This window comes from Branchiostoma lanceolatum, chromosome 5 (assembly GCF_035083965.1).
Source record: "Branchiostoma lanceolatum isolate klBraLanc5 chromosome 5, klBraLanc5.hap2, whole genome shotgun sequence".
Lineage (NCBI taxonomy): Eukaryota > Metazoa > Chordata > Leptocardii > Amphioxiformes > Branchiostomatidae > Branchiostoma > Branchiostoma lanceolatum.
The window spans coordinates 9,682,964-9,708,897 of record NC_089726.1 but is presented as its reverse complement, the minus strand read 5'-3'; the positions used below and the strand labels follow the sequence as shown (position 1 = coordinate 9,708,897).

Here is a 25,934-nt window from a genome sequence, read left to right as displayed (position 1 = left end):
TTTGCCCTCATTCTCCTTCCCTTTATCTCTGTAACAATAGTCTGAAGGGTTGTCATATGTTTACTTATGAAGAGGCAAATCAGTGCATGCTGCTGATGATGACATGGCAGAGGACATCTATGAAAAAAAGTTTATGATCGGTACTTGAAGTCCTTTTTTTTTCAGAAGTTCTGCATTGTTGCAGGTTGTGTTTCCAGCCCTCTATAATACAATGTAATTGTTTCATCACTGCTCCATCACCTGGACTAAGTCTCGTGAGAAAATTAACCATCAAGATGTTTGGTATATGTTTGTTATAGATCCAGGCTGATGCTGGGTCCAAGAAGTATGCTGGCCCTGTGGACTGTGCCAAGCAGCTGTACAGAGAAGGGGGGATCAGGAGTGTGTACAGGGGGACAGCTCTCACACTTATGAGGGGTGAGTAGTTGTTTTTTTAACAGCCATACAGTAAAGAAGCATATTGCTTTTTCAAGTAACTAGTGGCAGTGCAATGTGGCTTTGCTATGGCTTGCATTTTTGGTGAAGCACACCGAGTCACCCCCACTCTTCTGGATAAGTGTGTTGGTTCTTTTTTGTGTAGAGGTTTTATGATTTAGGCTTACACCTGAAGCTCCCTCATACACAGGGCCGCCGGCTTTATGTCACCCTCCAAAATGATGAATGCAATCCCTTACATCATGTCCGAGCTGGGTGTCTGACCCAAGCTGTTGTGACTGAGACTGTCAATTTTTCTGTGGTATGGCCACATTGATCTAGAAGTCATATTGATGTCTTATGTTACATTTTTTCAGATGTACCAGCAAGTGGAATGTACTTCATGAGCTATGAGATTCTGCAACGTAAACTGACACCAGAGGGAAAGAGGTGAGTTGCTTTTGCCTTGAAAGTGATAAATGCCTTCTGGAGATCTAGAAATGATATGTAAGTTATAACATGGGAGGTACATGTACACTTGGGGGGTAGGTCTTGGCCCGAACTGTAGTCTTTTTTTATCCATTGCTCACATGTGTATGTGTATGTGACATAGCCTGTAACATAGTGAGTTACATATGGAAAGTGTTATGTTGCACTACCAAGGAAACAATCAGTTTTTGTTGTGATCAAATTGTTATTTCTCTGTCGTTCATCTAGCCGCAAGGACATGAGTGTAGGGAGGACACTGCTTGCTGGAGGTAAGTGCATTCAGCCATTTCAAACTTGCAGTCTTTCAAAGCTCTTGAACACAAGCAGTCTTCCCAGGGTCCACAGAGGACATAGGTTTTGTGTGTCAGAAAAGTCAGTCATCATAAACAAAATACATTTTGATCTTTAGATACATTTCTTACTTTTTATTGTATTTTAGTGGAAGAAGAAATGTAGGTAAGAAAGTAACATTTTTCTTTACCTCAAAAATTTATTCCTAGGAATGGCAGGAGTTTTTAACTGGATGGTGGCCATTGCACCAGACACACTGAAGTCCCGCTTCCAGACAGGTATTATTATACAAGTTGCCATACATTTTATCATGTACAATTCTTGTGCAATATGTATGGCCTCTGTTAGTCAATATTGACCATGGTAAAATCTTGATTCACATCAGCCCTACAGCATCGGCTGTGGCTAAACAGTCCTATACGAGAATGACAGTCCACATAAGTCACATCTATAAGCTGACTCAGTTCTATTGCAAAGTTCTTTTCTGCAGATTTGCTTTTCTTCTGTCATACGCATCCTGCCAACAAAGACAAATCTTTCTTGTGTGATAAAGTTGTTATATTGTTGTTTTATGTTACTACTTGCTTATATTGTTATAATTCTTTTTGTAACATTGGGACCACAGCAATTGTTGGTGTTTTTGATTGCAGCTCCTGCTGGAAAGTACAAGGGTGTTGGTGATGTGTTACGGCACTTGTTCAAGGAAGAGGGGCCGCAGGCTCTGTTCAAGGGTGTTGCCCCCATCATGGTCAGGGCCTTCCCTGCTAATGCTGTGAGTACCAAACTCTGATGGATTTAAACTTCTTCCCATTTGGGTAGCATTTGGGCACCGAATTTGTAATGTTTATATTGGCTGCAGACTGAAGAATATAGCAGTTTCCCTCTATTTAGAATACATGTACTGTAATTGTTACATGTATACATGTGTATGTATGTTGACCTAAACCTGCTATAGTTCCATTAAGATGCTGCACATGTATCAATTTTTTAGCTTAGTATCTGAGTCATAAATGAATCCATGTTAGTCTTCGCTTCCCACAACACTAAAGGCTGGAAAGCAAGAAACTATATAGTGTATAGACCCCAATTTCTCAAATATCGTTTTTTCCAAAACATTTTGTTTCAATCAAATACCTGATACTAACTACACCTACCAGTAGTACTACTACAACTAGCAGTGCTTGTAGAAAGTTTATCTATGATGGGCAACTCATGTAATTTTTGTCATGAATTGTTCAAAATAGACTCATTGTCAAACTGCTTTCACAATATAATAGGTTCATGTCATGATACATTTCAAACCTTCTCTTTCCAGGCTTGTTTCCTTGGTTACGAGATGTGTATGAAGCTCCTCAATTGGCTGGCCCCTGGCTGGTAGTAAGGAGATGGTCCATAATGCTGCAACCATGGCAACAGTGGAGTATGAATCAACCAATGAGAGACTGACTGACAGTGTCAATCAATCCATTATTGAGAAGGAATAAAATTTGTCACAACTTCCAATGCTAGGCTGAGGAAGGGATCAGAATCTAAAATGTTCTGGGGGAATTTCAGATATTTTAGAATGACAGGGACTATATCCTTGGCTCAGGAGCATGCAGGGGTGGACAGGATATACTATAAGTTTTCCATTATTGTGTGTTCTTGCCGAATGGTCAGGGAAGTCAAGCAAAAGGGAGATATCTTTCACTGGTATGTTTTAGTGCCTATGGGGAAGGGGAATATATCTTAAGCACTGCTGTATTCAATAGTAAATCCATTAGTTTGTTTCTGAGATGATGATAACTTTATTGCAGTGATTGAAATTGTATTTTCATTGTTAGATGATGAAAATATTGTTAACATCTAAAAGTAAAGCATCTTTGGATTTCTTGCCTATTTTTAGTTCCGAATTTAAGTTACAATGGGAGTAGTTGCTTAGGCTGGGTACCCTCTACCATAGCTCACCACTGGCTCAATCTTTCGGCTTGGTAACCACGTTTAGCAAGTGAAAAAATTGATCCAGCGGTAAACTATCAAGGCTAGTAGTTGCTGTGGGAGTCATAGTGACCTTTACAGTTATATTTTCTGATGTCAACAATGACATTTAGAGAATTTAAATGGGTGTTGAGATTCGTCATGCTAATTTTGGTGTGTTGTATGTATATAGGAGCCATATCAGGAATGCTTTTGAGAATTGAGGGTTAAAGTCTACTAAGAAGGCATTTGGTGCGAGGAACAGAGAGAAAGAGTGAAAATACTGTTTTGTGAACATGTATTTTGAAATGAACTGGTATCATCAACACTATGTATGAGCTGGTGGATTACATGTAAATGTCCTCTGGGATATGATAGATAATGCAACTGGTCCAAAAAATTCAATCAGGTGACATCAATTTATTTGTTGGTTCTCAGAATTACAAGGGAATACCTGATTAAACCTCCTTGGGAATACTTAACAACACTGAATTACGTATACAGTGAATGAATGCCTACAAGGAGGTTTTCAAAGGACAATTTAAGGTGTCTGTGTTGGTAAAACTTACTTTCTAGGTACCATTAGCTATAACCATATTATCGTGCTTTCTAGGTTTTCAGGAGACTGGCTACCATCCTGATTAGTACTGCCATTTCCCACGCTAGGTTTTTACAAGACTAGCGACAAATTGATCTCTCGAAACCAAACCCTGAGAAAACCATACAAATGTGCCTGATGTTCCAAACCTCTCTCACAACCTGTAATTGAAACATGACATGTATTGAACTGTTCAGAAAATAAACAATTAAGTTGTCATCTTCCTTATGGTATGGTATTCTATTTGCAATAGTGAATACAATGTAGATATGATAGGACTTGCCAGTTGGTACGAATTACGACAAATATCTCAGTACAGAGTAAAGTTGAGTTGACTCACCCCAGTATATTACACGAAAAAAAGGCCCGAAATGAAGCGGCTACTTTAGTCAGAAAACGTCCCAACCATACATCTGCTTGAAGATTACTTTTGTTTAGGCGCATCACCGGAGGTATGCGCAGTGATATATAGGTCGAAGGTCATATCCATACTTTCTAAATGTAATTACGTGAATTGATAGTTTCGAATCCCCTTGCCTTCTTTTAACATATAGTTGTTGACAATATTATTATGTCTGAGTCATTTTAGATGCTATATGCCTCGCTACATCTTGGAAACTTGTTGTACTACTTTTTATGTGTCGGATGAATACAGCCTCAGCTCACCCGGAACTAACATGGCGAAAGGAGGTTCAGGCAAACGTGTACAAAGGCCCATTTCAGCTTCGTCATCCTCCAGACGCTTTCATACTCTCCAAATGGGGCTGAAAATGCTGACATCGCTCAAGTTTTGGGTCGCCATCGTCGTTGTTGCCCTTGTCCTTGGATTTTACCAGCTCGCCGGCAGGGAGACGTTTTCTGACCTTCTCACCAAGGAGAAGAAAATGTCGGCTGCCCATATGGGTCATACGGCTCCAGCATACCCGAAGACCAAAGCTCGGGCGAAAATTGACACCAAAGAACTTAATCCTGTAAAAGACGAGAAAGAATCACATGAAGAAGCTGACAAGAGTCTAAAAATTGAGGAACAACATGCCAAGGAAAGCTCTCAGGAGAGTGAATACCACGTCTTGCAGATGTTCACGAAGGCTGGGAACAATAGAGGACTGATAGACAAGTTCAAACTGTGTTTCAACTCCATGATGCAGAAATCCAGCATTCGTCCGGACAATGGGGAGATCCTACATCTACATCTTGTATCTGATCCGGACAGCAAGGCCATAGCAGAGGGTATAGTGGGCACATGGCTACAGAAGGGGTTGTTGAAGGTAATGTCGATAGGGGAGGAGATATGTGAGAAAAGATACTTGAGCTTTAATAAAGTTGAAGTCTGGTGATTTCATTTTTCGAACATTGCACTAATTGTTTTATCATTCTCCATTCTTCTTTGTCAATTACTTACCCATTTTCCACATTGTTGTTATATTTTATTTTCCCATAGATCCCCTCCTACAACAAAGTTGGGAATAAAATATCAACAACAGTGTGTCTGTTGACAAATTAATCCTATGTATAGATTTTTTTATTGGGTTGGACTAATTTACGCAAGGCTTTCAGATATGAAATCCATCAAAGAATATATTGATCAATTGATCAACATTATTACATCAACATGTATTTCATGTGGCTGCATTCTAGTCCCATTGCATATCTTTACCATTTCAAGTTCACACAACATCATGCCCTTTATATCATAAATTGGTCATCATTGGGCAAAAAATGCAGGTTATATCCAACCTATCACAAACAAGGCTTTTTTGGTATAAGTCTTGATCCAACTTACCTAAATATGTGAATGTTTTATTTCGAAAAACTAAACCTGGTGCAGCCAACCATGTATGCATGTAATGTTATATGTCTACGTGGCAGCCTTCAGGTAATACTTGTCTAGTAGTAGTATAAGCTGCTCACCCAACTGTAACTTAATGTAGGACTGGTATGTGGAACCAAGGCTTGAGGCGGCCAGGTACAATGACAAGTTGACCTGCTATATGATAGCCTGGGAATCAGGCTAACAAACCTTTATCTTCAAAAGGTTGCTAACTTGCCACAAAATAAAGAATACATGTATTCTATTTCGATACATTGGAGAAAATCTTAAACATTGTCGAAATGATACTGCAGGTTATGAATAGAAATTAAAGCATTGAAGCTCAGAGCAGGCAAACATGATTTTCATACTTAAGAAATCTAACTTACTCTTCCACAGCCTTCAGAAGCAATGTGCATCTGTCCTTAGTGCTGAAAATGTAATCTTCAAAGATGTTGCATCATTCTTTGTCTATCAACATGCCTCACTTTTGTCAAATACAACAGTCATTCTAATTCAGATTGAAAAGTTGTATATGGAAAATCTTAGAGGATGAATTGGTGCCTGCATATATTTTGACATGTTTTGTCTCCAATAATCAAAATAATGATAAAAAATATAGACAACAAAATTAAATATTGAGTGGTGGCCTATTGTATGCAACAACGATACAGGTTGCTTGAGCAAGTTATAGATAAAGTGTGAAACTCTTATGCTAACTGGTCTTTCCTTCTTTTCAGCTGTCTTTTCATGATCCAGTCCAACTAACAGAGACCCTCCATCCCATTGTAAAGCCAATGCAAGAAAAGTTTAGTGCAGGTGCAAAGGCTTATTATGGAGACTCCATCTTCTTCCTTTCTGTGGGCATGCACAAAGTTTTCCCCAGTGACACCAAGCACATCGTCCAACTTGACTGCGATCTCAAGTTCCGTTCGGATATCCGGGAACTATTTGACATGTTTGACCATTTTGAGTCGGAGAACGTCATTGGGATTGCAGAGGAGCAACAGCCCGTATACAGGCACACTTTTTGGCAATACCGAAACGAACACAAAGGTACCAAAGTTGGGAACCCCCCACCCGATGGCCAGCCAGGTTTCAACAGCGGCGTCCTGTTGTTGGACTTAGACAAGATGAGGGCATCAAGTCTCTACAACTCTCTCCTGAACGGAACAGTGGTGCGCACCATGTCGGAGGAGTTTCACTTCAAGGGGCACCTGGGGGACCAGGACTACTTCACGCTTCTGAGCTACAGGTATCCCCAGCTGTTCCACGTGCTGCCATGCACCTGGAACAGACAGCTGTGCACCTGGTGGCAGGATAAGGGGTACCAGGAGGTGTTTGACTTCTACCATGATTGTGCCGGTGAAGTCAATATTTACCATGGAAACTGTAACACTCCAATTCCAGATAGATAGTTCACTGTCATATGCTTTTTATCTCAGAAAAAAAGCAATTGAAGCATTCCGTTTTCTGTTGCTTATACCTAACTCATTTCACTTGGTGTATTTGTGTGCTTAATTTCTTCCCTTTCATAATCTGGCAGCCAATTTTGATGTTAGAAGGAAGCAATTGAATGTAATTTTTAGCAGTGTACTGAGCATTCCATTTTCTGTAGCTTATACCTAACTCTTTTCTCTTTGTATATTTGTGTACTGTATTTGCCTTGTTGCATAATCTGGCTGTAAATTCTGATATCAGAAAGGAGCAATTGAAGGTAATTTCTAGTAGTGTACTGAGCATTCTTTTTTCTGTTTCTTATACCTGACTCTTTGTATATTTTTGTGTTTGCTTTGTTGCGTAATCTGGCTATGAATTTTGATATCACAAGAAAGTAATTGAATTTTAAAATTTATATTTTGTGTACTTGCCTTGTTGCATAATCTGGCTATAGATTCTGATATCAGAAAGGAGGAATTGAAGGTAATTTCTACTTTTCTAGTAGTGCACTGAGCATTCTATTTTCTGTTGCTTATACCTGGCCTTTTTCTCTTTGTATAGTCAAGGAGGTTAACCTCCTTGGTATATTTGTATGCTTGCTTTGTTGCATAATCTGGCTACTAATTTTTATATGAAAAGAAGGCAATTGAGTGTAACTTCTTGTAGTGCACTGAGCATTCCTTTTGCTGTTGCTTATACTTTTTGTTGCTTATACCGCCGCTCTCTGCTGTAGACTTTACCTTTAAACCATGCTGTATTCAATACAACATAAGTCAGCAGGGCAATAGTTAAGAAAACTTGACATCCCGAGTGATGCTACTTTAGGGACCACATAAAAAAAGTAGAACATAATTAATCTCATATAACAATAACTTAAGATACACAAAGAATATTATTTCTAAATGATTATGAACTGTTCAGAAAATAAACAAGTTGTCATCTTCCTTGTGGTATGGTATTCTATTTGCAATACCGGTAGTGAATAGATATGATATGACTTGCCAGTTGGTACGAATTACGACAAATATCTCAGTACAGAGTAGAGTTGAGTTGACTCACCCCAGTATATTACACGAAATGAAGCGGCTACTTTAGGGTAAATTCAATCCGTTTGGTATATTTGTATGCTTGCTTTGTTGCATAATCTGGCTACTAATAATATCATTTCTAAATGATTATGATGCAAAGATTACCCAGATTTTATGAGCAAAATGTGAGCAGAAGATAAGGAACAACTGCACTTTAAAATTCTTAAAATCCTAGTAAACTGCTGGCAGAATGTGCAATATCTGATCAATGATGCATATGTATGACAACATGTTAAAATTATGAGGCAATTTTAGCGACAATAATGTCATGACCAAGTCTTGTATTGTTATATTTTTTACAATTTTGCAATCATGGTGCAACAATGCAGTCCTATATCAATTATGTAATTATGTGAATATTCATTTTCCATTGATCTGTCCATGATCTGTCAACAATATCACAATCACGACTTATGAAGCTTGATATCAGCTTACAATGCTGGTGTATATCTTGATTGCTGTACATAGATTATTAATATGTATCGTATTTAGTGGGAGTTCTTGCCAAGGGCAGAATTCCAGTGCTGTATATTTTCAAGACATTGCGAAGAAGATCATCACGTTTTTCATGAATTTGTAAATCATTGGTATATCCAATTGTAACATCACTTCACCCTCACTCACTATCATTCACTCACACACACTTACCGACTGCTTTCACTTGGAAATGAAATAAAGAACTCAGAAACTACTTTCTAATTGGTTCCCATCAATTTCTTTATTTGGAAATAGAAATACATTGTATCTTGACATATATAGAACTCCTCCTCACCAAAATATAAAATAAAAAGATTTTTGGTGCAAAAGAATTCTGAGTATTATGTTATTATTAACTTCACCTTGGTCCCTCTTTAGTTTCAATATGCTTATTAGGTACAAACCACGCTTTTCAGTGCACACATATGTACAATAATAAAATATATAATATGGTGAAGAAGTATGATCATTAACAGTATTTAGTAGTAAAATACAAAAATGTACAGCAACATTAGAATGGAAAAACTAGAATTAGACCTCCACTGAAGTCAGCATTATAAATTCCCTGAATCTAGCAGGTAAATTCATGGGAAGAAAATTAACATGTTTGTGACTTGCAGTTTGCAGAAAAGCTGCTAGGTGCATGATTTACCTAATTCATAAAATAGTCAATGGCTTTTAAAATTCTGCATCTTGATACACATACTACCAAGAATATAATCCCTCATATCTGTATAATAGTAATAAAAATCTATGTATAACTTTCTAAGCTATCAAACAAGAAACAAACTTCAAGTAATTCTTCCTGTGGTGACACTAAGCTATTACTATTAGTTAATGGTTGATCATGTTGTAACATCACAGAGGTACTTTAGTTTCCGGTGAATATGGTGGAGGAGGCTCAGTCCAAGTGGAAGGGCCGCCCGGTACTGGCTGGGGTTGATTCTCACTGAGGGGCTCGGCACCAGGATACGGTCGAACAAGGCAAAGCCTTGCCCCTGTGTAGGGCCTCTCTTCCTGGGAGTAGGGTGGTGGTGCCACGGGAAATGTTGCTGTTGTAGCTGCCTCCAAACTCGGGGAACCTTAGTAATGAAATATATGTGACATTAAATAGCATGTCAGCTTGAAGCAAATTTAGCTGGTTCAAGAAAATAGCAGCAAAGTGACAATGAGACTAAAAAATAAAGCTAGGATTATTAAACGTTGTATAACTCCAGGATACCGAATTGATTATAAATTTCAGACCCATTTAACTTTTAGCACACTGAAGTAGTCGTTTGGCACCTGGTTCCCTATTGGTTTATACATATCTAGAGTTAGGCAGCAGGGAGAAGGTTAAAGAAATTACCTGTTACAGTTGTGATAGGCCTTTTCTTTGGCTTTTTGGATGACCTACAACCCCTGAAGAAGCAGCAGCCGATAGTCAGGAGGATCAGGACGAACAAACATGCAGCCACTATGCCCAGGACATTAGGAGTGCAGCCGAAGACTGGGATCTTCTTCCCAAGGGAACATGATGAATCTGCTAATGCTGATTCATGTGGAAGGAACAATAAATACATTTGGTTGGACAAAAATTTACCAGTATGATATCATAAGGCCAGTAGTTGATACCGGTACCATAAGAAAATCCAACAATCTTCACGAACACTTCCTGTAACTACATGTAGTTCGTTACCTGCAACCTGTTGTGACGGCAGTTCTTTGATACTGATTACCTCAAAACAGTCCACTGACAATTGGCTTATTAGTAGTATTTCAAGCACGTCCCCGAGCTTAATCTAAAGGTTTTCTCTGAGAGAGACAGACATAGTGACAAAGGTGCTACACTAAGATTAGTCTTGTCCATGAACCAGTGTTAAACATGGACGGGCTCACACCAGTCCAACCAATGCGTTGTTAAATCGCCCTTAAATTTGTGGGCGTTTCAACACACCTGAAACAAGCCTTAAAGAGCTCAGGTTTATGTAAACTTTAAGAACAAAATAGGCTGCTTATTCATGGGTACTTCCCAGCTAAAGCTGTTGCTTATTCCCACTTGAATGATCGATCTAGAGACCAACTAGTTTGACCCAATTTCAGAGACCTAAGTCTTAAGTCTTGTGTTGTGTAAAATCCGTGTTGTTGAAAACGTAACCTAACATAACCACAACTTACCCAAGTCCAGACCTCCCAACAGCACCGACGCAACAGCTAGCGTCGTTCTCTGTAGTCTATTCATCGTGACTGGAGGCACGGCTATGTTTATGAACGCGATCAAACCATGCAAAACTCTCAAATGATGTTTTGTAACTCCGCCAGCGGCCGTCAGGTCAGTCGTGACGCACTCTCCTTGCACTACCTGGCGACCGCAAGTACACGCTAAAAAGACTCTAAGCAAAAAAGAAAACAAAAGAACAATATCAAAGACTTAGACAATGTGTCAAAGTATTTAACCTAATTAAATATTTTTATGACGATTCCTTAAACAATGGCGCAAGCAAGGGAAATCTATGCGTGTTTATATATATGTAGAGGCATTGATACCTTTACGATTCAGTGCGGTGTGCTGACATTTGAGACTGAGAGTCACTGAGACCATTTGCTCAGACTGGCGTCTCAGTCACCATTGGCCTAGTCAAATAGTATGAGATAACTGGCTAGGACGAGGCGTTGGGTGGGACTTACACATGTATCGTTGTATCCGTTACAATTTGTGTGCAATAAATTTTTCTTAATTTCATTAATGTTTTGCAATCAACTTTACAGTGCATTATAGTGAGTCTGCAGAATTTGGACTGGCAAACATTTTTGAGTAGAATTTATTGTACAACTACCATTACCAGTACAATCTTATACAATTAATTTCATTAGTCCTCTGCACATTCCCTATGGTATACAAAGATTTCCTTTTGAAGCGGCTCAGTTAACCCTTCTTTAATCAACATTACTCCCTTTTGAAATGAAGACCTTAGTGCACTCAATAAAATAGTTGCACTCATATCAGAATGAGTTAACATTACACATCCTCACGGGTATGTTTACCCTTGAGGAGTTTCTATGGGATTGATTAATGCAATTAACATATAATGATACATTTTATAACCTTATTCTGCAAAAGCTGCATGAAGTTTACCAAGACTCAATATGACAATACACAAGTTGTGTACATGTAATCTTTATTTGAAAAAAGTGCCCAAATTGCAAACATAATATAGTGACAAAAATGTACACTATCAGAATGTGTAACGTTAGCAGCTCATAGTTTTTCAGGCAATTCCGCGACACTAAAATAAACATCCAATAACTTTGTCTCTATTTGTGTAATGTTATATGCAAACAAGTGGTGGGGATACTTTTGTCAACATTTTGTGCGTGACATTCTATAAATAAAGTGCTAAAAATATGTGCCACAGGGTGGCATGTTCAGGTTACGGAATGTTTGAGTAAGAAGAAACTAATAAATATAGACTCTACAGGTTTCACATGCATCAACACTAATTTGTAGACTAACATTTGCTACAGTATCATATTTTTGCTTCAATGAGACAACGTACAATATCTGTACAGGTACTACTTGACTATATATACAAGTACATTTCACACAGTATTACATGGCAAAGCATTCCAGTTATCATATATTGTACACATGTACACACATATGCTCCTTTAAGCGCTGAAAGTTTTGAATATATAGGAAAATACTTACAACTATTGACTCATTTTAATGCAGATCATGCATTGTTAATTGCAGTTTACCTTGTGTACAAGCATGTGTAGTGTGTATACATGTGTACATCTAAGTGAACATCTTTAAACTCGGGCTGTCTCCAGCTTTGAATTTTTTCAGTCCCACTCATTGTTTGGAAGCCTATGTTGTTAAGTTTTGTTATTCAATCTGTCATTTTAAATTTACAAAAATACATTTTCATCAGTTACATGTTATGAAGTTAAGATTTTTTGGATGGACGGGTTGAAATTTTTGTCCGTCCCAACAAGCAAATTTCCGTCCTGGGACGGATGGAGGGACGGGTCCTGGAGACAGCCCTTGACTTACTATTGATATACTAGTACACGTACATGCAGCGGATAATAATGTACGTACATATACACCCTGAATATTATCTTTCTTATACTAAGTTATAGTATCTTTATCCGTTTCCCGAAAAGTTTTTAGAAAACTAGACCAGTCACAAGAATATCCCTGCTTTCAAAGTATGGTAGTTTGAAAATAGAGGAATATCATTCCAACCTTCACTTGGTAACATAGCATCTTTGAGTTTAGTCCTGTACAACCTTAGATGGTCCCAGCATATAGAAAATTATATGTGGCAAGAGTCATGTCAAAATGTAGGAAACAATAGAAATGGGATGACGTATAATCAGTGTGTAACATTAAAGCCTAGTGTCTGAGTGATACTGACCAGGTCCTACAAGTCAACAATCAAAATTTTTTTAACTTCTCAAAAAAACCTCCAGTAAAAATTACTACATCATGTTTAGCATTTCATTCAAGTTTCTTTGATAGATTTTTACTTGTTAGATATTGCGTTATGCAGTAGATCACACCAATGTGTGTGGCCTTATTCTGCAAACATCTATGTGATGTCATGGTAGCTGGATGGCGACCAAGGTCTTAACACGTCATATGGAAATACGGAGAGGCAATTGAATTGCCGGTGAAAAATGACATAAAATATTCATTGTGATCTATTATTAGCATAATCAGTATGGACATTAGCATGTAAGCAATGGATCAAGAAAATGAATCCCTCAACCAAGATATTGCCACAAAACTATGCAGCCATGTATGTGTGCACTTTAGACAAAAGAACACTGTTCTCTTTTGCCAGCTATTTTTGTCACAATAACCCTTTTCACCACCAATACTTCTTTGCCAAATCCTTTTTCAAATTTGTAATCAAATGGGGGTTATGCAGTACATTTGTATTTTGTATTTACCATTATATTGACGTTTGAATATCACTGATATATTCTTCCTGTATGCAATAAATTCAAACTGATTACTAGTATATGGAACTTCTACCCTCATTACAGTGTGCACTACTTACAAAACATTCAGTACCATGCAATATTGTTATACCCCAAATGGCAGCCATTTTGACATCAATAACTTCTACCACACCACATCAGGAACTACATTTAACAGCAGCTACATTCTCCTACTCATGCTAGGAAGATTTTATGACCAACAGTAACACAAATCAAGCAAAAACTTGGACAATCAACTACTTGTTGCGATCCTTTTCTCGGTGGATTTATTGCTATACCTTCTATAGAAGATTACACGATAGAAGGGATAAACAAGGACTACATAGTTACTTTGTTACAGAACTCTGTAGAGGTATCAACAACATTGGTTGTGCCCTAGTAAGTGCCTCCATGCACAACCATGCCTGATCTGTGAGCACAAGCCCTTTTCTTTCCTACCTCAGTTGGGATAGGGGAGGGCGGCTGGTGGCGGGTAAGCTGGGTCCTTCCCAGACGCGCCGCCCGTAGCTGAGGCATAAGGAGGGGGTGCCTCTGACCCAGGGGCCCCCGGGTACTGCTGAGGAGGGACCTGGTCCCCTGGGTAGGCCTGTCCCCCGGGGTACGGTTGGCTTCCAGGATAGTGTAGGGGGTAGGGCTGCGGTCCCTGGCCATGGGTGTAGGATCCTGCGGGGTAGTGATGTTGTCCCTGCTGGGGGTAGGGTTGTTGTCCCTGGGGGTAGGGCTGTGGTCCCTGAGGGTAAGGTTGCGGCCCCTGGGGGTAAGGTTGCGGCCCCTGGGGGTAGGGCTGTGGTCCTGCCGGATAGGTTGTGGAGGTAGTGGTCATGACAACAGGAGCGCCACCTTTGCAATGAAAGATAAAAATCATCACTGATTTAACTTGTACATGTATGAAGATATTGATATATAATTTTCTCAAACATTCAGCGGCGTGGCGTGATGTCGGCGTGGCGTAACGGTTAGACTGTTGAACTCGGAATCAATAGGTCCCGAGTTCGATACTCACCATGCCCGACGTTGTGCCCTTGGGAAAGGCACTTTACACTACCTTCCCGGACGGTGGAGTGACGCCCATCAAGCCTATTCAGCTAATCTGTCAAACTGTGTGCCAAAAAACACACTGCGGATTTGGTTGCCGATGTGCCAACATCTAGCACATTTGCCACTGAGAACCGTTAATTTTTTTTTTTTTTCAAACATTCAGGTCACAGTGTAACACATGCTGGCACCAATTAGAAACAGGAAAATGTGGAGGTAAAAAAAAAAGTATAAGCATTTTATAATATTTGTCAGTATGTATGGTGATACCCAGAATTTCTCTAAGGTCTGTTGCTGGCAAACACTTGAGTACATCATACAAATATAGTGCTACATTTCTAAATATATAGAAGACATGATTTGTAGGAAGATTGCCACAAATGTTACCAACTACATCGTACATGTAACATTAACTTAATGGCCATCTATTGCAAACAAGTTGTATTTGTACATGAGCTGTCTTTCATTCTATGTTTGCTAGATCAGGCTCCTGACATAAACCAAAAATGAAAACAAAAACTATACCCACCCGTGGTGGTAGTGATGATGTGAGCACGGCTAGCCTGACGTCGCTTGTAAATGACGCAGCAGCTGCACATGTAGCACGAGATTATCGTGATGATGATGACGAGCACAAACACAGCAAAGAGGCCTCCCATGACAGAGCCGACGTTGAAGCCCCTAAAAACACAACAAATAAATAAACGTGTGAGACATAATAATTACAGAAAAATGTTACAGTGCAGGAACGCTAAAACTCCCTGCATAACAATAATTTTCAGACTAAGCAAGTCAGGATCTAGGTACATGTAGTTTCAGACACTGAGATGTGCTGATAAAGAACATAAGCCTTGGGGAAACTTGAAGGACTTCAATTATACATGTACTGACATCTTCATGATTGCCCAAACAATTCGGAAGGGACTCTAGAGGCCAGACCTAGCAGGCCAGCTCCTTTCTAACAACCGCTGGGCCCTTTTTAGGATCCAGTTCGTCTAAAATATCCAGCTTATCTTTCTACAAGTACGCCTTTTTCAGCTGGCGGAGCAGAACATTCGGTGATCTAATGTCTGGATGTTGGTGGGGGGGGGGAGGGAAGAAAAATTCTGACTGGCCCCCAGCTGGGTAAGGTGAGAGTGAAAATGTCTATGTTCCTTACCCAGTTCTCCAGCTGCAACAGTACTTGTACGTGCTGGTACCGCAGCAGTAGATGTCATCGTTGTCATCGTTGTTGAAGCTGAACAGGGAATTCCGTGGGCAGCTAAAGCCGGACTTGTAGTCTCCGAAGGAGTCTGTGTAGCCACTGCAGTACTCCGCTGACGCTGTTACACATGACAGCAGAAAATAACTCTCTTAATGAAATGTATGTCGTGTGGTATGAAACATCATAAAACATCCGTGAATAATTTCATCAGGTTAACGAATGACTGAATAGCAAGGTTCTTTTATTCACAACCAAGTATTTTACAAGAGCCGACTAGTCAGTACAAGAGCCGTCTAGTAGTCAGTATTGCCCTGATGAAGATGACAGACAGTCGTCGAAACATTGGCTCTTGTAAAATACTTGGTTGTGTGTGTAACTTGTGAATAAAAGAACCTTGCTATTAAATCATAAAACATGTTTAAACATGTAATGTATTGAAAAAAATTGACATTCATTGTAACATTACCTGTTACACATATTAATGATTATATTGCTATTTGAAAATACTGTGAATCATAAGTTTTGATTCCATGAAAACAATGCCTTCTATAAATCAAGCCAAGATTACATGACAACATGAAAACAGTAACATTCTATAAAATGTTTCAGGAAAAGTGGCATTTTGAATTAAAATGAAGCATCAACTGTTCATATCTCTCAAATTTGGGAATTGAATGGGCCAAAATCGCCAGGAAGACAAGGAACACGGAAAGGAAAAGCTGCAGATGTGATGAGGGCTACATAATTTGATTATCATAGAAAATAAAAAAATTATGTAACGTTATCTTGGTAAATATTCAATGTTCTCACTTGTTTCCTGTTTGCTGATGATGCCCTTTTAGGAAGGTCATATTTACATCAGTAAACAAACCGCTACATAGTTACATTACGTTACAATACATTCAGCAACGTCTGCTTGGATATCATCAATACAATGGAGCAGCAAAAGTGAAGAAACAGTGTGGATATTAAGTAGAATTTAGGGTTAGAGCCCCCCTCCCCAACACACTCACGCATGCATGACATCGTACCACAAACAGGGGCTACCGTAACGCTACATGCAGAATATCTCCATTTACCTGCGCCAAGAACCACCAGAAGCGTCGACAGAGTGACAATCATTGTTCCTGATTGCTTGTACTCTGCCACTTGACGATTGTTTGCTTACAAAATCAATCCGATGATCTTTAGCTCCGTCGGGGCCGAGTCCGTGGTCACTTGTTGTCGCCAAGGCTGAGATGCACACCGCAAACAAACGCAATCTTATTACGAATCAAACATTATGGAATGGAAAACTTTTCATGAAAGAATGATGTAAGATAACGAAACCTAAAACGTTTAATATTTTTGAAGTACATGTAATACTTACCATAGTAACCGTTAGTGGAATATAACATGTTATTTACACAGTATACGTTGATCTTAACTTTGCGTTTTGGTGCGCCCATGCTGACTCCGATGATACTCACTTTCACTTTCATGACCATTGCATAACAGGATGTATCGCGGCGACTGTCAGTGAAAATTGTGTAATCAGGAAATGAAAATGAAATTTGCTGACATCACTGACACATGATGTGTGACGTCAAACATACTGTCTATTTTACAGGGTTTTAGGAAACCGGTGAAATGTTAATCACAGCGCCCCGTGAAATGGAATAATGAGACTACTATCAGCATAGGCAACCAATTGCATTTGATTAAAAAGTGATATGTCGAAGAAAATCAGCTACTATATTCGAAAAAGCATCTGGATTCAATTTCAACTGTCAAGCCTATACTGTTATTGGACAAGTTCATTATGACATGAATAGGACCGTATCGAATGCAAAGACGTCGGACTACCGTTTCCCTCATAAACATTCAGGATTCTACCGTATCTGTCAGATAAAAGACTGTCTCTAATATGGCCGTTTCCCTCATAAACATTCAGGATTCTACCGTATCTGTCAGATAAAAGACTGTCTCTAATATGGCCGTTTCCCTCATAAACATTCAGGATTCTACCGTATCTGTCAGATAAAAGACTGTCTCTAATATGGCAACGTGCACTGGGCTGACATTCATCTTCATGAACTGTAACGGTTACTATGATCCACTCTCACGATTTCCACTGACTGAAACGACCACGTACCGGCAGCTTGAAACATCGTGACTGCATCAATAAATACATACGGTAAAAGAAAGTAAAACAATTTCTTGGTTTGCAATTTGCACTTGATCTCCACAGAAAGTTTCTAAAAAAACTCACCGCTCACCTTGTAGTATAGCACCGTAAAGCCAGAATGGCTGTTTCAGAGGCAAACTGGTCAGGAAATGTGAGAGCCAGACCAATAATACTACCCATAATTATTCATTAGTCACTCTATCCTATCCTGACGCATAAAAGGCACAGCCATCAAATTATTCATACTATGCTCCAAAGTTCAAAACCTGTGGATGACAACAATTAAAGGGGATGCATATTCCACCACCAGCATCTAAATTCCTTGTTGAATTATGTGACGGGAGCGAAAGATCGTAGTTAAGGTTTTCTGACTGCCGTGTCAGGATAGGGCAGCCTTATGAATAATTATGACTAGTATAATTGGTCTGGCACTTGCATTCCTGACCAGCAGGTCCCTGTGGCAGCCATTCTTGACGTCGCTGTACATAAAAGGTGAGGGGCGAGGTCAGTAGAAACCTTTTTGCAACTGCAAATTGGAAACCCGAAAATTGTGATATACCCCCCCCCCCCCCGGACTCCGACTGTCAGAAAATAACGACGCTTGCATGAGTTATGACAAAACGTTTAATTTGCTAAATTGCAAATGCAGTTTTACCGATAGGTTCAAACAAAAATGAGGATATTGGTCAACAATATCATTTAACAAGATTACACACTTCATAGCTTTGCATGGCTAGGTGTATAGCTTTGTGGCGTAATATTTGAATGCAATGGTTGATGAATGAATGAATGAAGGAAGGAATGAAGGAAGGAAGGAAGGAAGGAAGGAAGGAATGAAGGAAGGAAGGAATGAAGGAAGGAAGGAAGGAAGGAAGGAATGAATGAATGAATGGAATACCTTTATATTGGACTTTTATGCTCTTGCAAACGAAGTACAGGTCATGGTGATAAAGCAGAAGTAAAATTACAGTGATATTCAAACATGATATCTTACTACATCTAAGACTACTAGTAATCAATATAATACTGCTATGTACAGGTTCAATGAAGCTGACTCGATCATACAATTTTAGCCAAACAAGGGTGGCAAATGAAGCTAAAATACCGACATTAAAAAAAGCACCTTGAGCCATTCGTATCTTTTTAACTTTTGTCATCATTACATGTGGATAACTTATAACAGATCGCTGATTTGTTTACTGTCGGGTTTAGTACACTAGGCACACCATAAACAGAAACGGCATACACTCATACAGTGATCATACTTGTCACTGTTGAGGCGCTGGTGGTAACTCGTCAGGCGCGGGCGGTAACTCTTCAGGTGAGCTTTGAGGAGCGGGCGGTAACTCTTCGGGTACGTGTTGAGGCGCGGGCGGTAACTCGTCAGGTGCCTGTTGAGGCGGGGGCGGTAACTCGTCATGTGAGTGTCGGGGCGCGGGCGGTAACTCGTCGGGAGCGTTCATTTCCTTCAGTATGTCTTTGGCAGACTGCTGACTCTTTTTACCCGTCTCTCCCTTATCCTTTTTTCCTTTTGGTAGAGGTAGAGGTGGAGATGGAAGCGTGCCGACTTTTCCTTTTGTATCCGTGACGACATCCTCTGATTTCTCTCTAAATCCGGCGTTTCGTCTCATGATGAACTTTGTGTTCCAGTCCTCAAACCCCAATTTCAGTTCCTCGCACGTCCTCTGGTGGACCAGGAAGCCGGTCGTCCATTTCCCGGCTGGTATGGACAGTTTGGAGATCGTGTCCTCAGTCTCGATCTGTCCACAGTACTCCGCGATCTCTATGTTGACCTCTCGGTAGTACTTGACCTCATCAAGAAACTCCGGTCCGAGACCCTTGATAGTTTTCCACAGCGTTTGGTTGAAGAAGTCGTAGAGCTGAAAGTCTATTTTGTTGATTAACTTGAGGTTGGAAAGCTGACGAGTTCCCATAGGTGTGTCCTTATAGCTGCAGGAAACACATAGCCATTATTTGTCAGGAAGTTAATTGATTTCAAAATGCACAAGAAACGTAAAGCCATTCATGGTCTATCAGGTAATATATTTCCACTAATCAAGAAGTGATGAATTATTGATACACTTTATTTTTACACTTAACTCCTCAGCTTCAGCTACCTTTCTGGAAGAAAGCTAGCAACCATAAATGTCTGTAGATATTTCTGTATTATTGCCGTCGAATTGGCAACGTCAATCAGTACCCAATCCATGCCCCATCATTGTAGAGCCACCTGCCACCATAATCTCCAAGCAGATCTCTACGGCAGCAGGACAGCATCCATTGGCCAATTGCTCTGACAATATCCATCCGGCCACCGTATGTTAAAAGGATTGGCCCATAGATACTAACCTAACACCGCAGAGATCTAAAAAGATGTAAAGCCGCGGTCGAAGTCAGACTGAGGACGAAACATGACGCTTTTTCGTTAGCTTGTAATGCAATCTGTATCTGTATCTGTATAGCCGGTATAACCGCCCTTCGGCGTAACACATCAGCTTCGCAGGCACGCGGCGCGGTAGCAGCTGGTCATATTACACTGAACGGCCTGTCACACCTAACTTTTGCACGTCTGACTGCACATCTGACTGCAATCGTTCTTTGAAGCTATTTAGTGAAGGTGAGGCTTCTCTGCTGCTCGCGTGTTTAGCCAAGAATACGGTGTGTTGAGTTCTTTTACGATATGTACGTGCAGAGGTTTGGTGCTTGAGAGGCTAACATAGCGCCTGATGCTCCCTCATAATCACACCACACCACACCCCCTTCGGTCAGTTCCATGGCACCCCTCACCTGTAAGTGGTGACGGCCTTCTCCAGGTACAGTATGTCCCTCAGCTCCCAGCACAAGACGTGCCGCAGGAGGACCAGGGACTCCGCCAGGTGTTCCAGGATCACCATCATGCCGAAGTCACGAGTGATGTTCCGGAAGTTTTCTATCATTGTAGACAGGATTAATGCACTATAGATGTAAAACGTATAGATGTAAACCTTTGTTTAACTTTTTGTTACGTCATCATACTATATTTTGTTGATGCGTGCAGGGCACGTTGAAAAGCGCCCTAGTGGCGATATGTTGTTCCTGGGTAATTAGATAAAAATAAAACAGATATAAGGCACTACTTCGGCCCCGACGCAAAGAAGTAACTTTCAGTTACATTCTTATTTCCCTTGTTTATGACCTAGCACCATGCACCATGTGTATTCACTACATTTCTTTTGTTGTTAAAACTAGATACTGAGTGTGTGTTCATTCACTAAATATGTTCATGTTTTCTTGTTCAACCATGTAATCATCCCACCGAGTGACTTTGGCTGGTCGAAGTCTGTTCCTGGGCCGAAGCCAAGGTCCCGCGCCTGCGCAGACATCCTGACGGACGTGACGAACTGTGTCTCGCCGATGCCGCCCTTTTTGTTAGTCAGAGCCGAAGGGTTCTATATGTGGTACAATCAAGACCCAAGCGTTACAACATTTTATTGCATGTAAGTTGTGATTTCGTCAAAGTATTTCGTATGAAAAAGTTTCGTCTATACGTATGTATCTTAAGCTTCTGTCCTTCGATCTGGAACATGATAATACTTCTGCTGTTACGAAAATAAACTGTTACTGATAAAACGTACAAAAAGTTATTAAGAAATGTGCGTGCGACTATTAGCAGTAAGGCATTCTATTCCTGGACGAAAATGGTGCACAGTTCATACATGGTGTGAAGTATCATATGAACCATGAAAAATATATATTAAGCAATACATTGTTTAGCATTGTGTTCATTGGTAACGATAGTGGTGACATGTACATGTGGTTTGCAATCCAAAGTGATACGTTTTCCTTTCCCACAAGTGGTGGGGCGGTCATTTAAGGATAAGCTGTTTCACTTGCTAATTGGCTTCTTTGACAATACGACAATATAATATTATAGTAAGTTTGTTTGCAAGTTCTTGCGCATGCATGAGGGCTAATTGCAACATGCTACATGCATTTAGAAAAAGTATACATAGAGTATTATACAAGATACCATGGTAACAAGTGGAACAAGGGACTATTCTGATAAGAGCCACTACGGGATACAATCTAAGCTTTTTGGGTTTGACTTCTTTTTTGGAGGCAGTGACCATGGAAGACGAAGTGTTCCACTTTCATTGTATATGATACACGTACCTTCAATATCTTGCTGGCTTGATTCTTGCCCGTGACACCTAGCAATTTTCCGACGTCGTAGTAATGGAACATGGACTTGAAGTGGTTCTCGGGGTTACGCAGGATGCTGAAGAAGGCGGTGTCCGGAGGCATGACGTCATGTACCCTCCACTTATACGTCATCCCGTGGGCGATGACGTTGTGCCCGCCATCTGCCCAAGGTAGCTCGTCAAAGGCGGCATTCGAACCTTTTAGCCATTTCAGTTCCAACCCTTCGAAGGTGTAAGAAATAGATGTTTTCTCGTGGACGATTGCATTAGAAGAGAGGCACAGTAGTCAGCACAGTAGACAGCAGTCGGGCTGTTTTTTGGCACTTTCGGGAACTACACCCCCAACGGGCACCGGAATAATTGGGACCTAAGCATTACTGATGCACAACTAAATTTTCATACAATGCATACAGTACAATGCATATATATATATATATGGCATGTGTCTGTTAACGTTTATCATTTATGAACTCAATCCATGGCCATTTTCGAAGACTGTGTTTTATACGACAACTGAATCCAGACTTGATAGCATTAAGGATGACGAACCTAATGGATCCCCTGCTACAGATCGAGATGGGTAAAAGGGAGGGAGTGTACAGGCAAATAGAAAGGGGTGACATCATAAAAAGAGGATAGGAAAGGGAAGAACTGTAACGCAGCCATACCATTTCTCGGCAGCATAACATTTAGGTGGTGGTTGTAGGCGTACCGCAGCAACATGCACTGTATGGTAGTGGAGCCCGCTCGATTCACCTGGGAGGAACATTAGATTTTGCATAAACTCGGGAACGAGAAAAGCTCATATCCTGTATTCCAGAATTGCAAGCTAGTCCGATTTAATCAAACGCAATATAAAAAGACGTCATCACTGTTTTTGTAAGCTTATTATGTTACGATTTTGTTATAGTAATAACTAATGATTTTACAAATTCAGCTAATGTACAAGCAAAATGTAGACTAACACTAAGTGTTTGTATCGAAGTGTAACTGTTAATGGGCACGGAACTGAGAATGTTAAAAACAGTTATCAATGATCCTAGTTGCGATGATAAAAAAGAAGACAAAAAGAAGAAAATCACCTGTATGAAGACGAAGTTGTTCTTAGGGTGATCGCAGGATAGCGCTGTTCTCCAGGTTATACTAAAAGTAGGACAATATATGAATATTACTCGCATGCAATGAACTTCCAGTTACTTGATAGCCTACCCAGTAAATACATACGTACCGTCACCAGTACTATCGTCTTTTGGATGATTACAGAGCGTAAAACAATTAGTTTAAAACAATGATAATGAGTTCATTGCAAGTTCGTGCCCGTGGACTGATTACAAGTAACATGAAGAATGACAGACAATAATGTAGAAGAGTATAGCATGCGTCTACTCTAGTCTAAATGCTGACTCTAAATCCTAACTTCTTGGGATGTCGGACTTCGTTTTCATAGAGGTACAATCCTTGCTGTATTCTTGCTTTCACCATGTACCAGGCGTAAATGAAGTTCAATTGTGACGTACCTCTGTTGCATGCTCTGCATCTGTACCCCAGTGTCCTGGGCCGGTCCCTCGGAGACCTGGTGCCCGTTCTGCTGTTGACTGGCGTGGTACGTGGGAAACTCGTACACCAGTATCATAAACGCCGCGATGACCAGCAGTACCGCCACCGTCTGCAGCATCAGCATCTTCTTCTTATCCATGGCGAACTTAGAATGAGTCACCCGAGGCCTGGAAAAGTAGCGTTTGGACCTTTAGAGTGTGACATTTCAACTGCAATATCGTGCATCCTTAGTGGATGATTCTTACTCTTGTAAATTAAATCAAATTGAATGTAAATACGTAAATCAATGTCTCGCTGCGATCTTTCAATAAGTGCACATTGAATCTAGACATGAACCTAGAGAAGTATCGAAATTTTCCATTTCAATGTCATTTTCAACAGAGCTCATGACAATGTAACCTATGGGAACACTTCTGAAGGCGGAATTTTTGTTTTGAGTCTGTGACTATCTGTATTGTATATCCGACCTTCAGCGTAACAGCAGGCACGTGGCGACAGCTGGTTACGTTATTTCATCGAACGACCTGTCACGACATTTCGTATCCTTCAACAGCACATCTTTCGCATTGAACTACAGTTTTTTTTCTTAAATTTTATGTAACGTTAACAGCCCAGCCTGTAGCTGCGGGTGGCAGTGCGAATCAGTCCCTCATTATTTACTCCACTGCCATAATTACGCCAACGAATGACACTCATCGGCAAACTATCGCGGCTCTTAGTAATAGGACACTCTTAGCACATTTTTAGAACATACTGATAAAGCAAAAATCTCTCTATTTCTTCGAGGAAGCCCACTGTATTCATTTTCCATAAACTCCCATATTTTGTCTCTCACCCAAAATTTCATCATTGCTTCAAAACGCTTTGATTGCTGATTTTCCTCTAAGTTTTAGGTTTAGTGTGTTCAACTAGATATTTTGCCATTGGGTAAAGGGATCGGACACGCGCCTTCAATAATTTTTGTTGTCATACCATATCATTTGTTCCTAGCATATATATTAGATCATCATATTTCGTTAGCTAGTGCATCATGTTTTTCTATAAGTTTGTATTCTTATCTTTTCACTTTTATGTCTCGTGTATACATGTTTAGTAGTGGCGCTAATGTGAGTTTGTCAGCTTGAGTGCGTCACCAAGTCGTCTGTAATCTCTTCTCACTTGAATAAAAGAAAAAGACATCTTGTGATTACTGTTTTAACCGACGACCAGCCAATGCCAAGTTACAGATATCACAGTTACATTGAAGCCACTTGTATAAATATATATAGAGACTCAGTACCACTAGTGCACTCTACACACTTTCGTTAAGTAAAACAGGAACCTCAATGAGTTTTGGTCGCCACTGCAAACTCACACTGCAGAAACAACGTCAGGCTAATGGAAATTTGCCTCCCAGCGCAATGAGGGTTGTCAACAATGTCATGCTCATACCCACCTATTTAAACGGCCTTGTGACATTTGAAACATGGCGACGGCGACGGGGTCGATCTTGAATTCGGGGAATCAAAGAACGTATACGTAGTTAGTTTGTATTTGGCTTACAGTTAATTACTGTCTGTGTCAGTGATTCGTAATATAGTTGGATGACTATGCCACCATGTTTTCGTCGCTGCAGCATAATCCGAAAATATGAAACATCGAACACGAATCTGACATTTTACAGGCATGACGTCAGAAGATTGGCTCGCCAACTATGGCCATGGTTGGTCCGGCACACGTATTAAACACTTGGTCTGGCCCACGTAACATTTTAAACAGTAACAATCTTGAAGAAAACCAACCCTGTAGCATACTTTCAGAACAAAGGCCTAAAAACAATTCTGTGTGACCCTGTGTCGGTCATTGGACCTTTTTCGGCAGGAATGAAGCATAATTGATCGTAAGCGACAATTCTGTCTCCTCCAAAAACTAGCAATTCATGACCGCAGTAAAACAATATTAACTTTTATCATATCTAATAACGTAAGCTCATTGAGAATTTGTCAGAAAAAGCACTTACATTGCGTTGACAATCAGAGTAAATAAGAGAAGACAAGTCTGTACAAAGGCGGCGACGCTCGATGTGCAGTGACCCCGGAATTGCTGGCAATTACAACAGATTATCTGATTTTGTTGTAAGGCAGGTTTTTTTCAAGGACTCGACCTGTGTTGATGCATTTATAGGGTTGCTGTTGGGAGGCGCTGCTGATACATTACTGTGAATGGGAACCTTGAAAAACAGCAACACATATTTTC

At 40.1% G+C, this 25,934-nt stretch overlaps 4 protein-coding genes across 6 annotated transcripts in view; 2 read left to right on the top strand and 2 right to left on the bottom strand.

Moving 5' to 3' along the window:
- Positions 1-25,934, top strand: part of LOC136434933 (mitochondrial carnitine/acylcarnitine carrier protein-like) — a 154,432-nt gene that overhangs the window by 4,192 nt on the left and 124,306 nt on the right. For 2 of the 3 annotated variants that reach the window (XM_066428053.1, XM_066428052.1), the window contains exons 5-10: positions 300-417; positions 792-864; positions 1,132-1,172; positions 1,404-1,472; positions 1,845-1,966; positions 2,510-3,972. In XM_066428053.1, coding sequence (XP_066284150.1) covers positions 300-417; positions 792-864; positions 1,132-1,172; positions 1,404-1,472; positions 1,845-1,966; positions 2,510-2,572 — 486 coding nt within the window. In that variant the 3' untranslated portion in view covers positions 2,573-3,972. Of the gene's footprint in view, positions 1-299; positions 418-791; positions 865-1,131; positions 1,173-1,403; positions 1,473-1,844; positions 1,967-2,509; positions 3,973-25,934 lie in introns of those variants that run through there. The other variant, XR_010755799.1, reaches the window with a different exon arrangement.
- Positions 4,091-8,777, top strand: LOC136434929 (xyloside xylosyltransferase 1-like). The gene is made up of 2 exons (XM_066428045.1): positions 4,091-5,016; positions 6,299-8,777. The coding sequence occupies exons 1-2, from the start codon at positions 4,345-4,347 to the stop codon at positions 6,974-6,976; spliced, it is 1,350 nt and encodes a 449-aa protein (XP_066284142.1). The 5' UTR covers positions 4,091-4,344; the 3' UTR covers positions 6,977-8,777.
- LOC136434934 (protein shisa-5-like) lies at positions 11,705-17,055 on the bottom strand. The gene is made up of 4 exons (XM_066428054.1): positions 16,874-17,055; positions 15,750-15,912; positions 15,120-15,271; positions 11,705-14,395 (listed from the first exon to the last, which is right to left on the bottom strand). Exons 1-4 carry the CDS (start codon positions 16,914-16,916, stop codon positions 13,995-13,997), a joined length of 759 nt encoding a protein of 252 aa, XP_066284151.1. The 5' UTR covers positions 16,917-17,055; the 3' UTR covers positions 11,705-13,994.
- Positions 18,567-25,778, bottom strand: LOC136434922 (galactosylceramide sulfotransferase-like). Its single transcript, XM_066428035.1, has 9 exons — positions 25,699-25,778; positions 25,135-25,187; positions 23,660-23,866; positions 23,225-23,285; positions 22,811-22,898; positions 22,114-22,364; positions 21,257-21,389; positions 20,749-20,890; positions 18,567-19,911 (listed from the first exon to the last, which is right to left on the bottom strand). Exons 2-9 carry the CDS (start codon positions 25,164-25,166, stop codon positions 19,230-19,232), a joined length of 1,596 nt encoding a protein of 531 aa, XP_066284132.1. The 5' UTR covers positions 25,167-25,187; positions 25,699-25,778; the 3' UTR covers positions 18,567-19,229.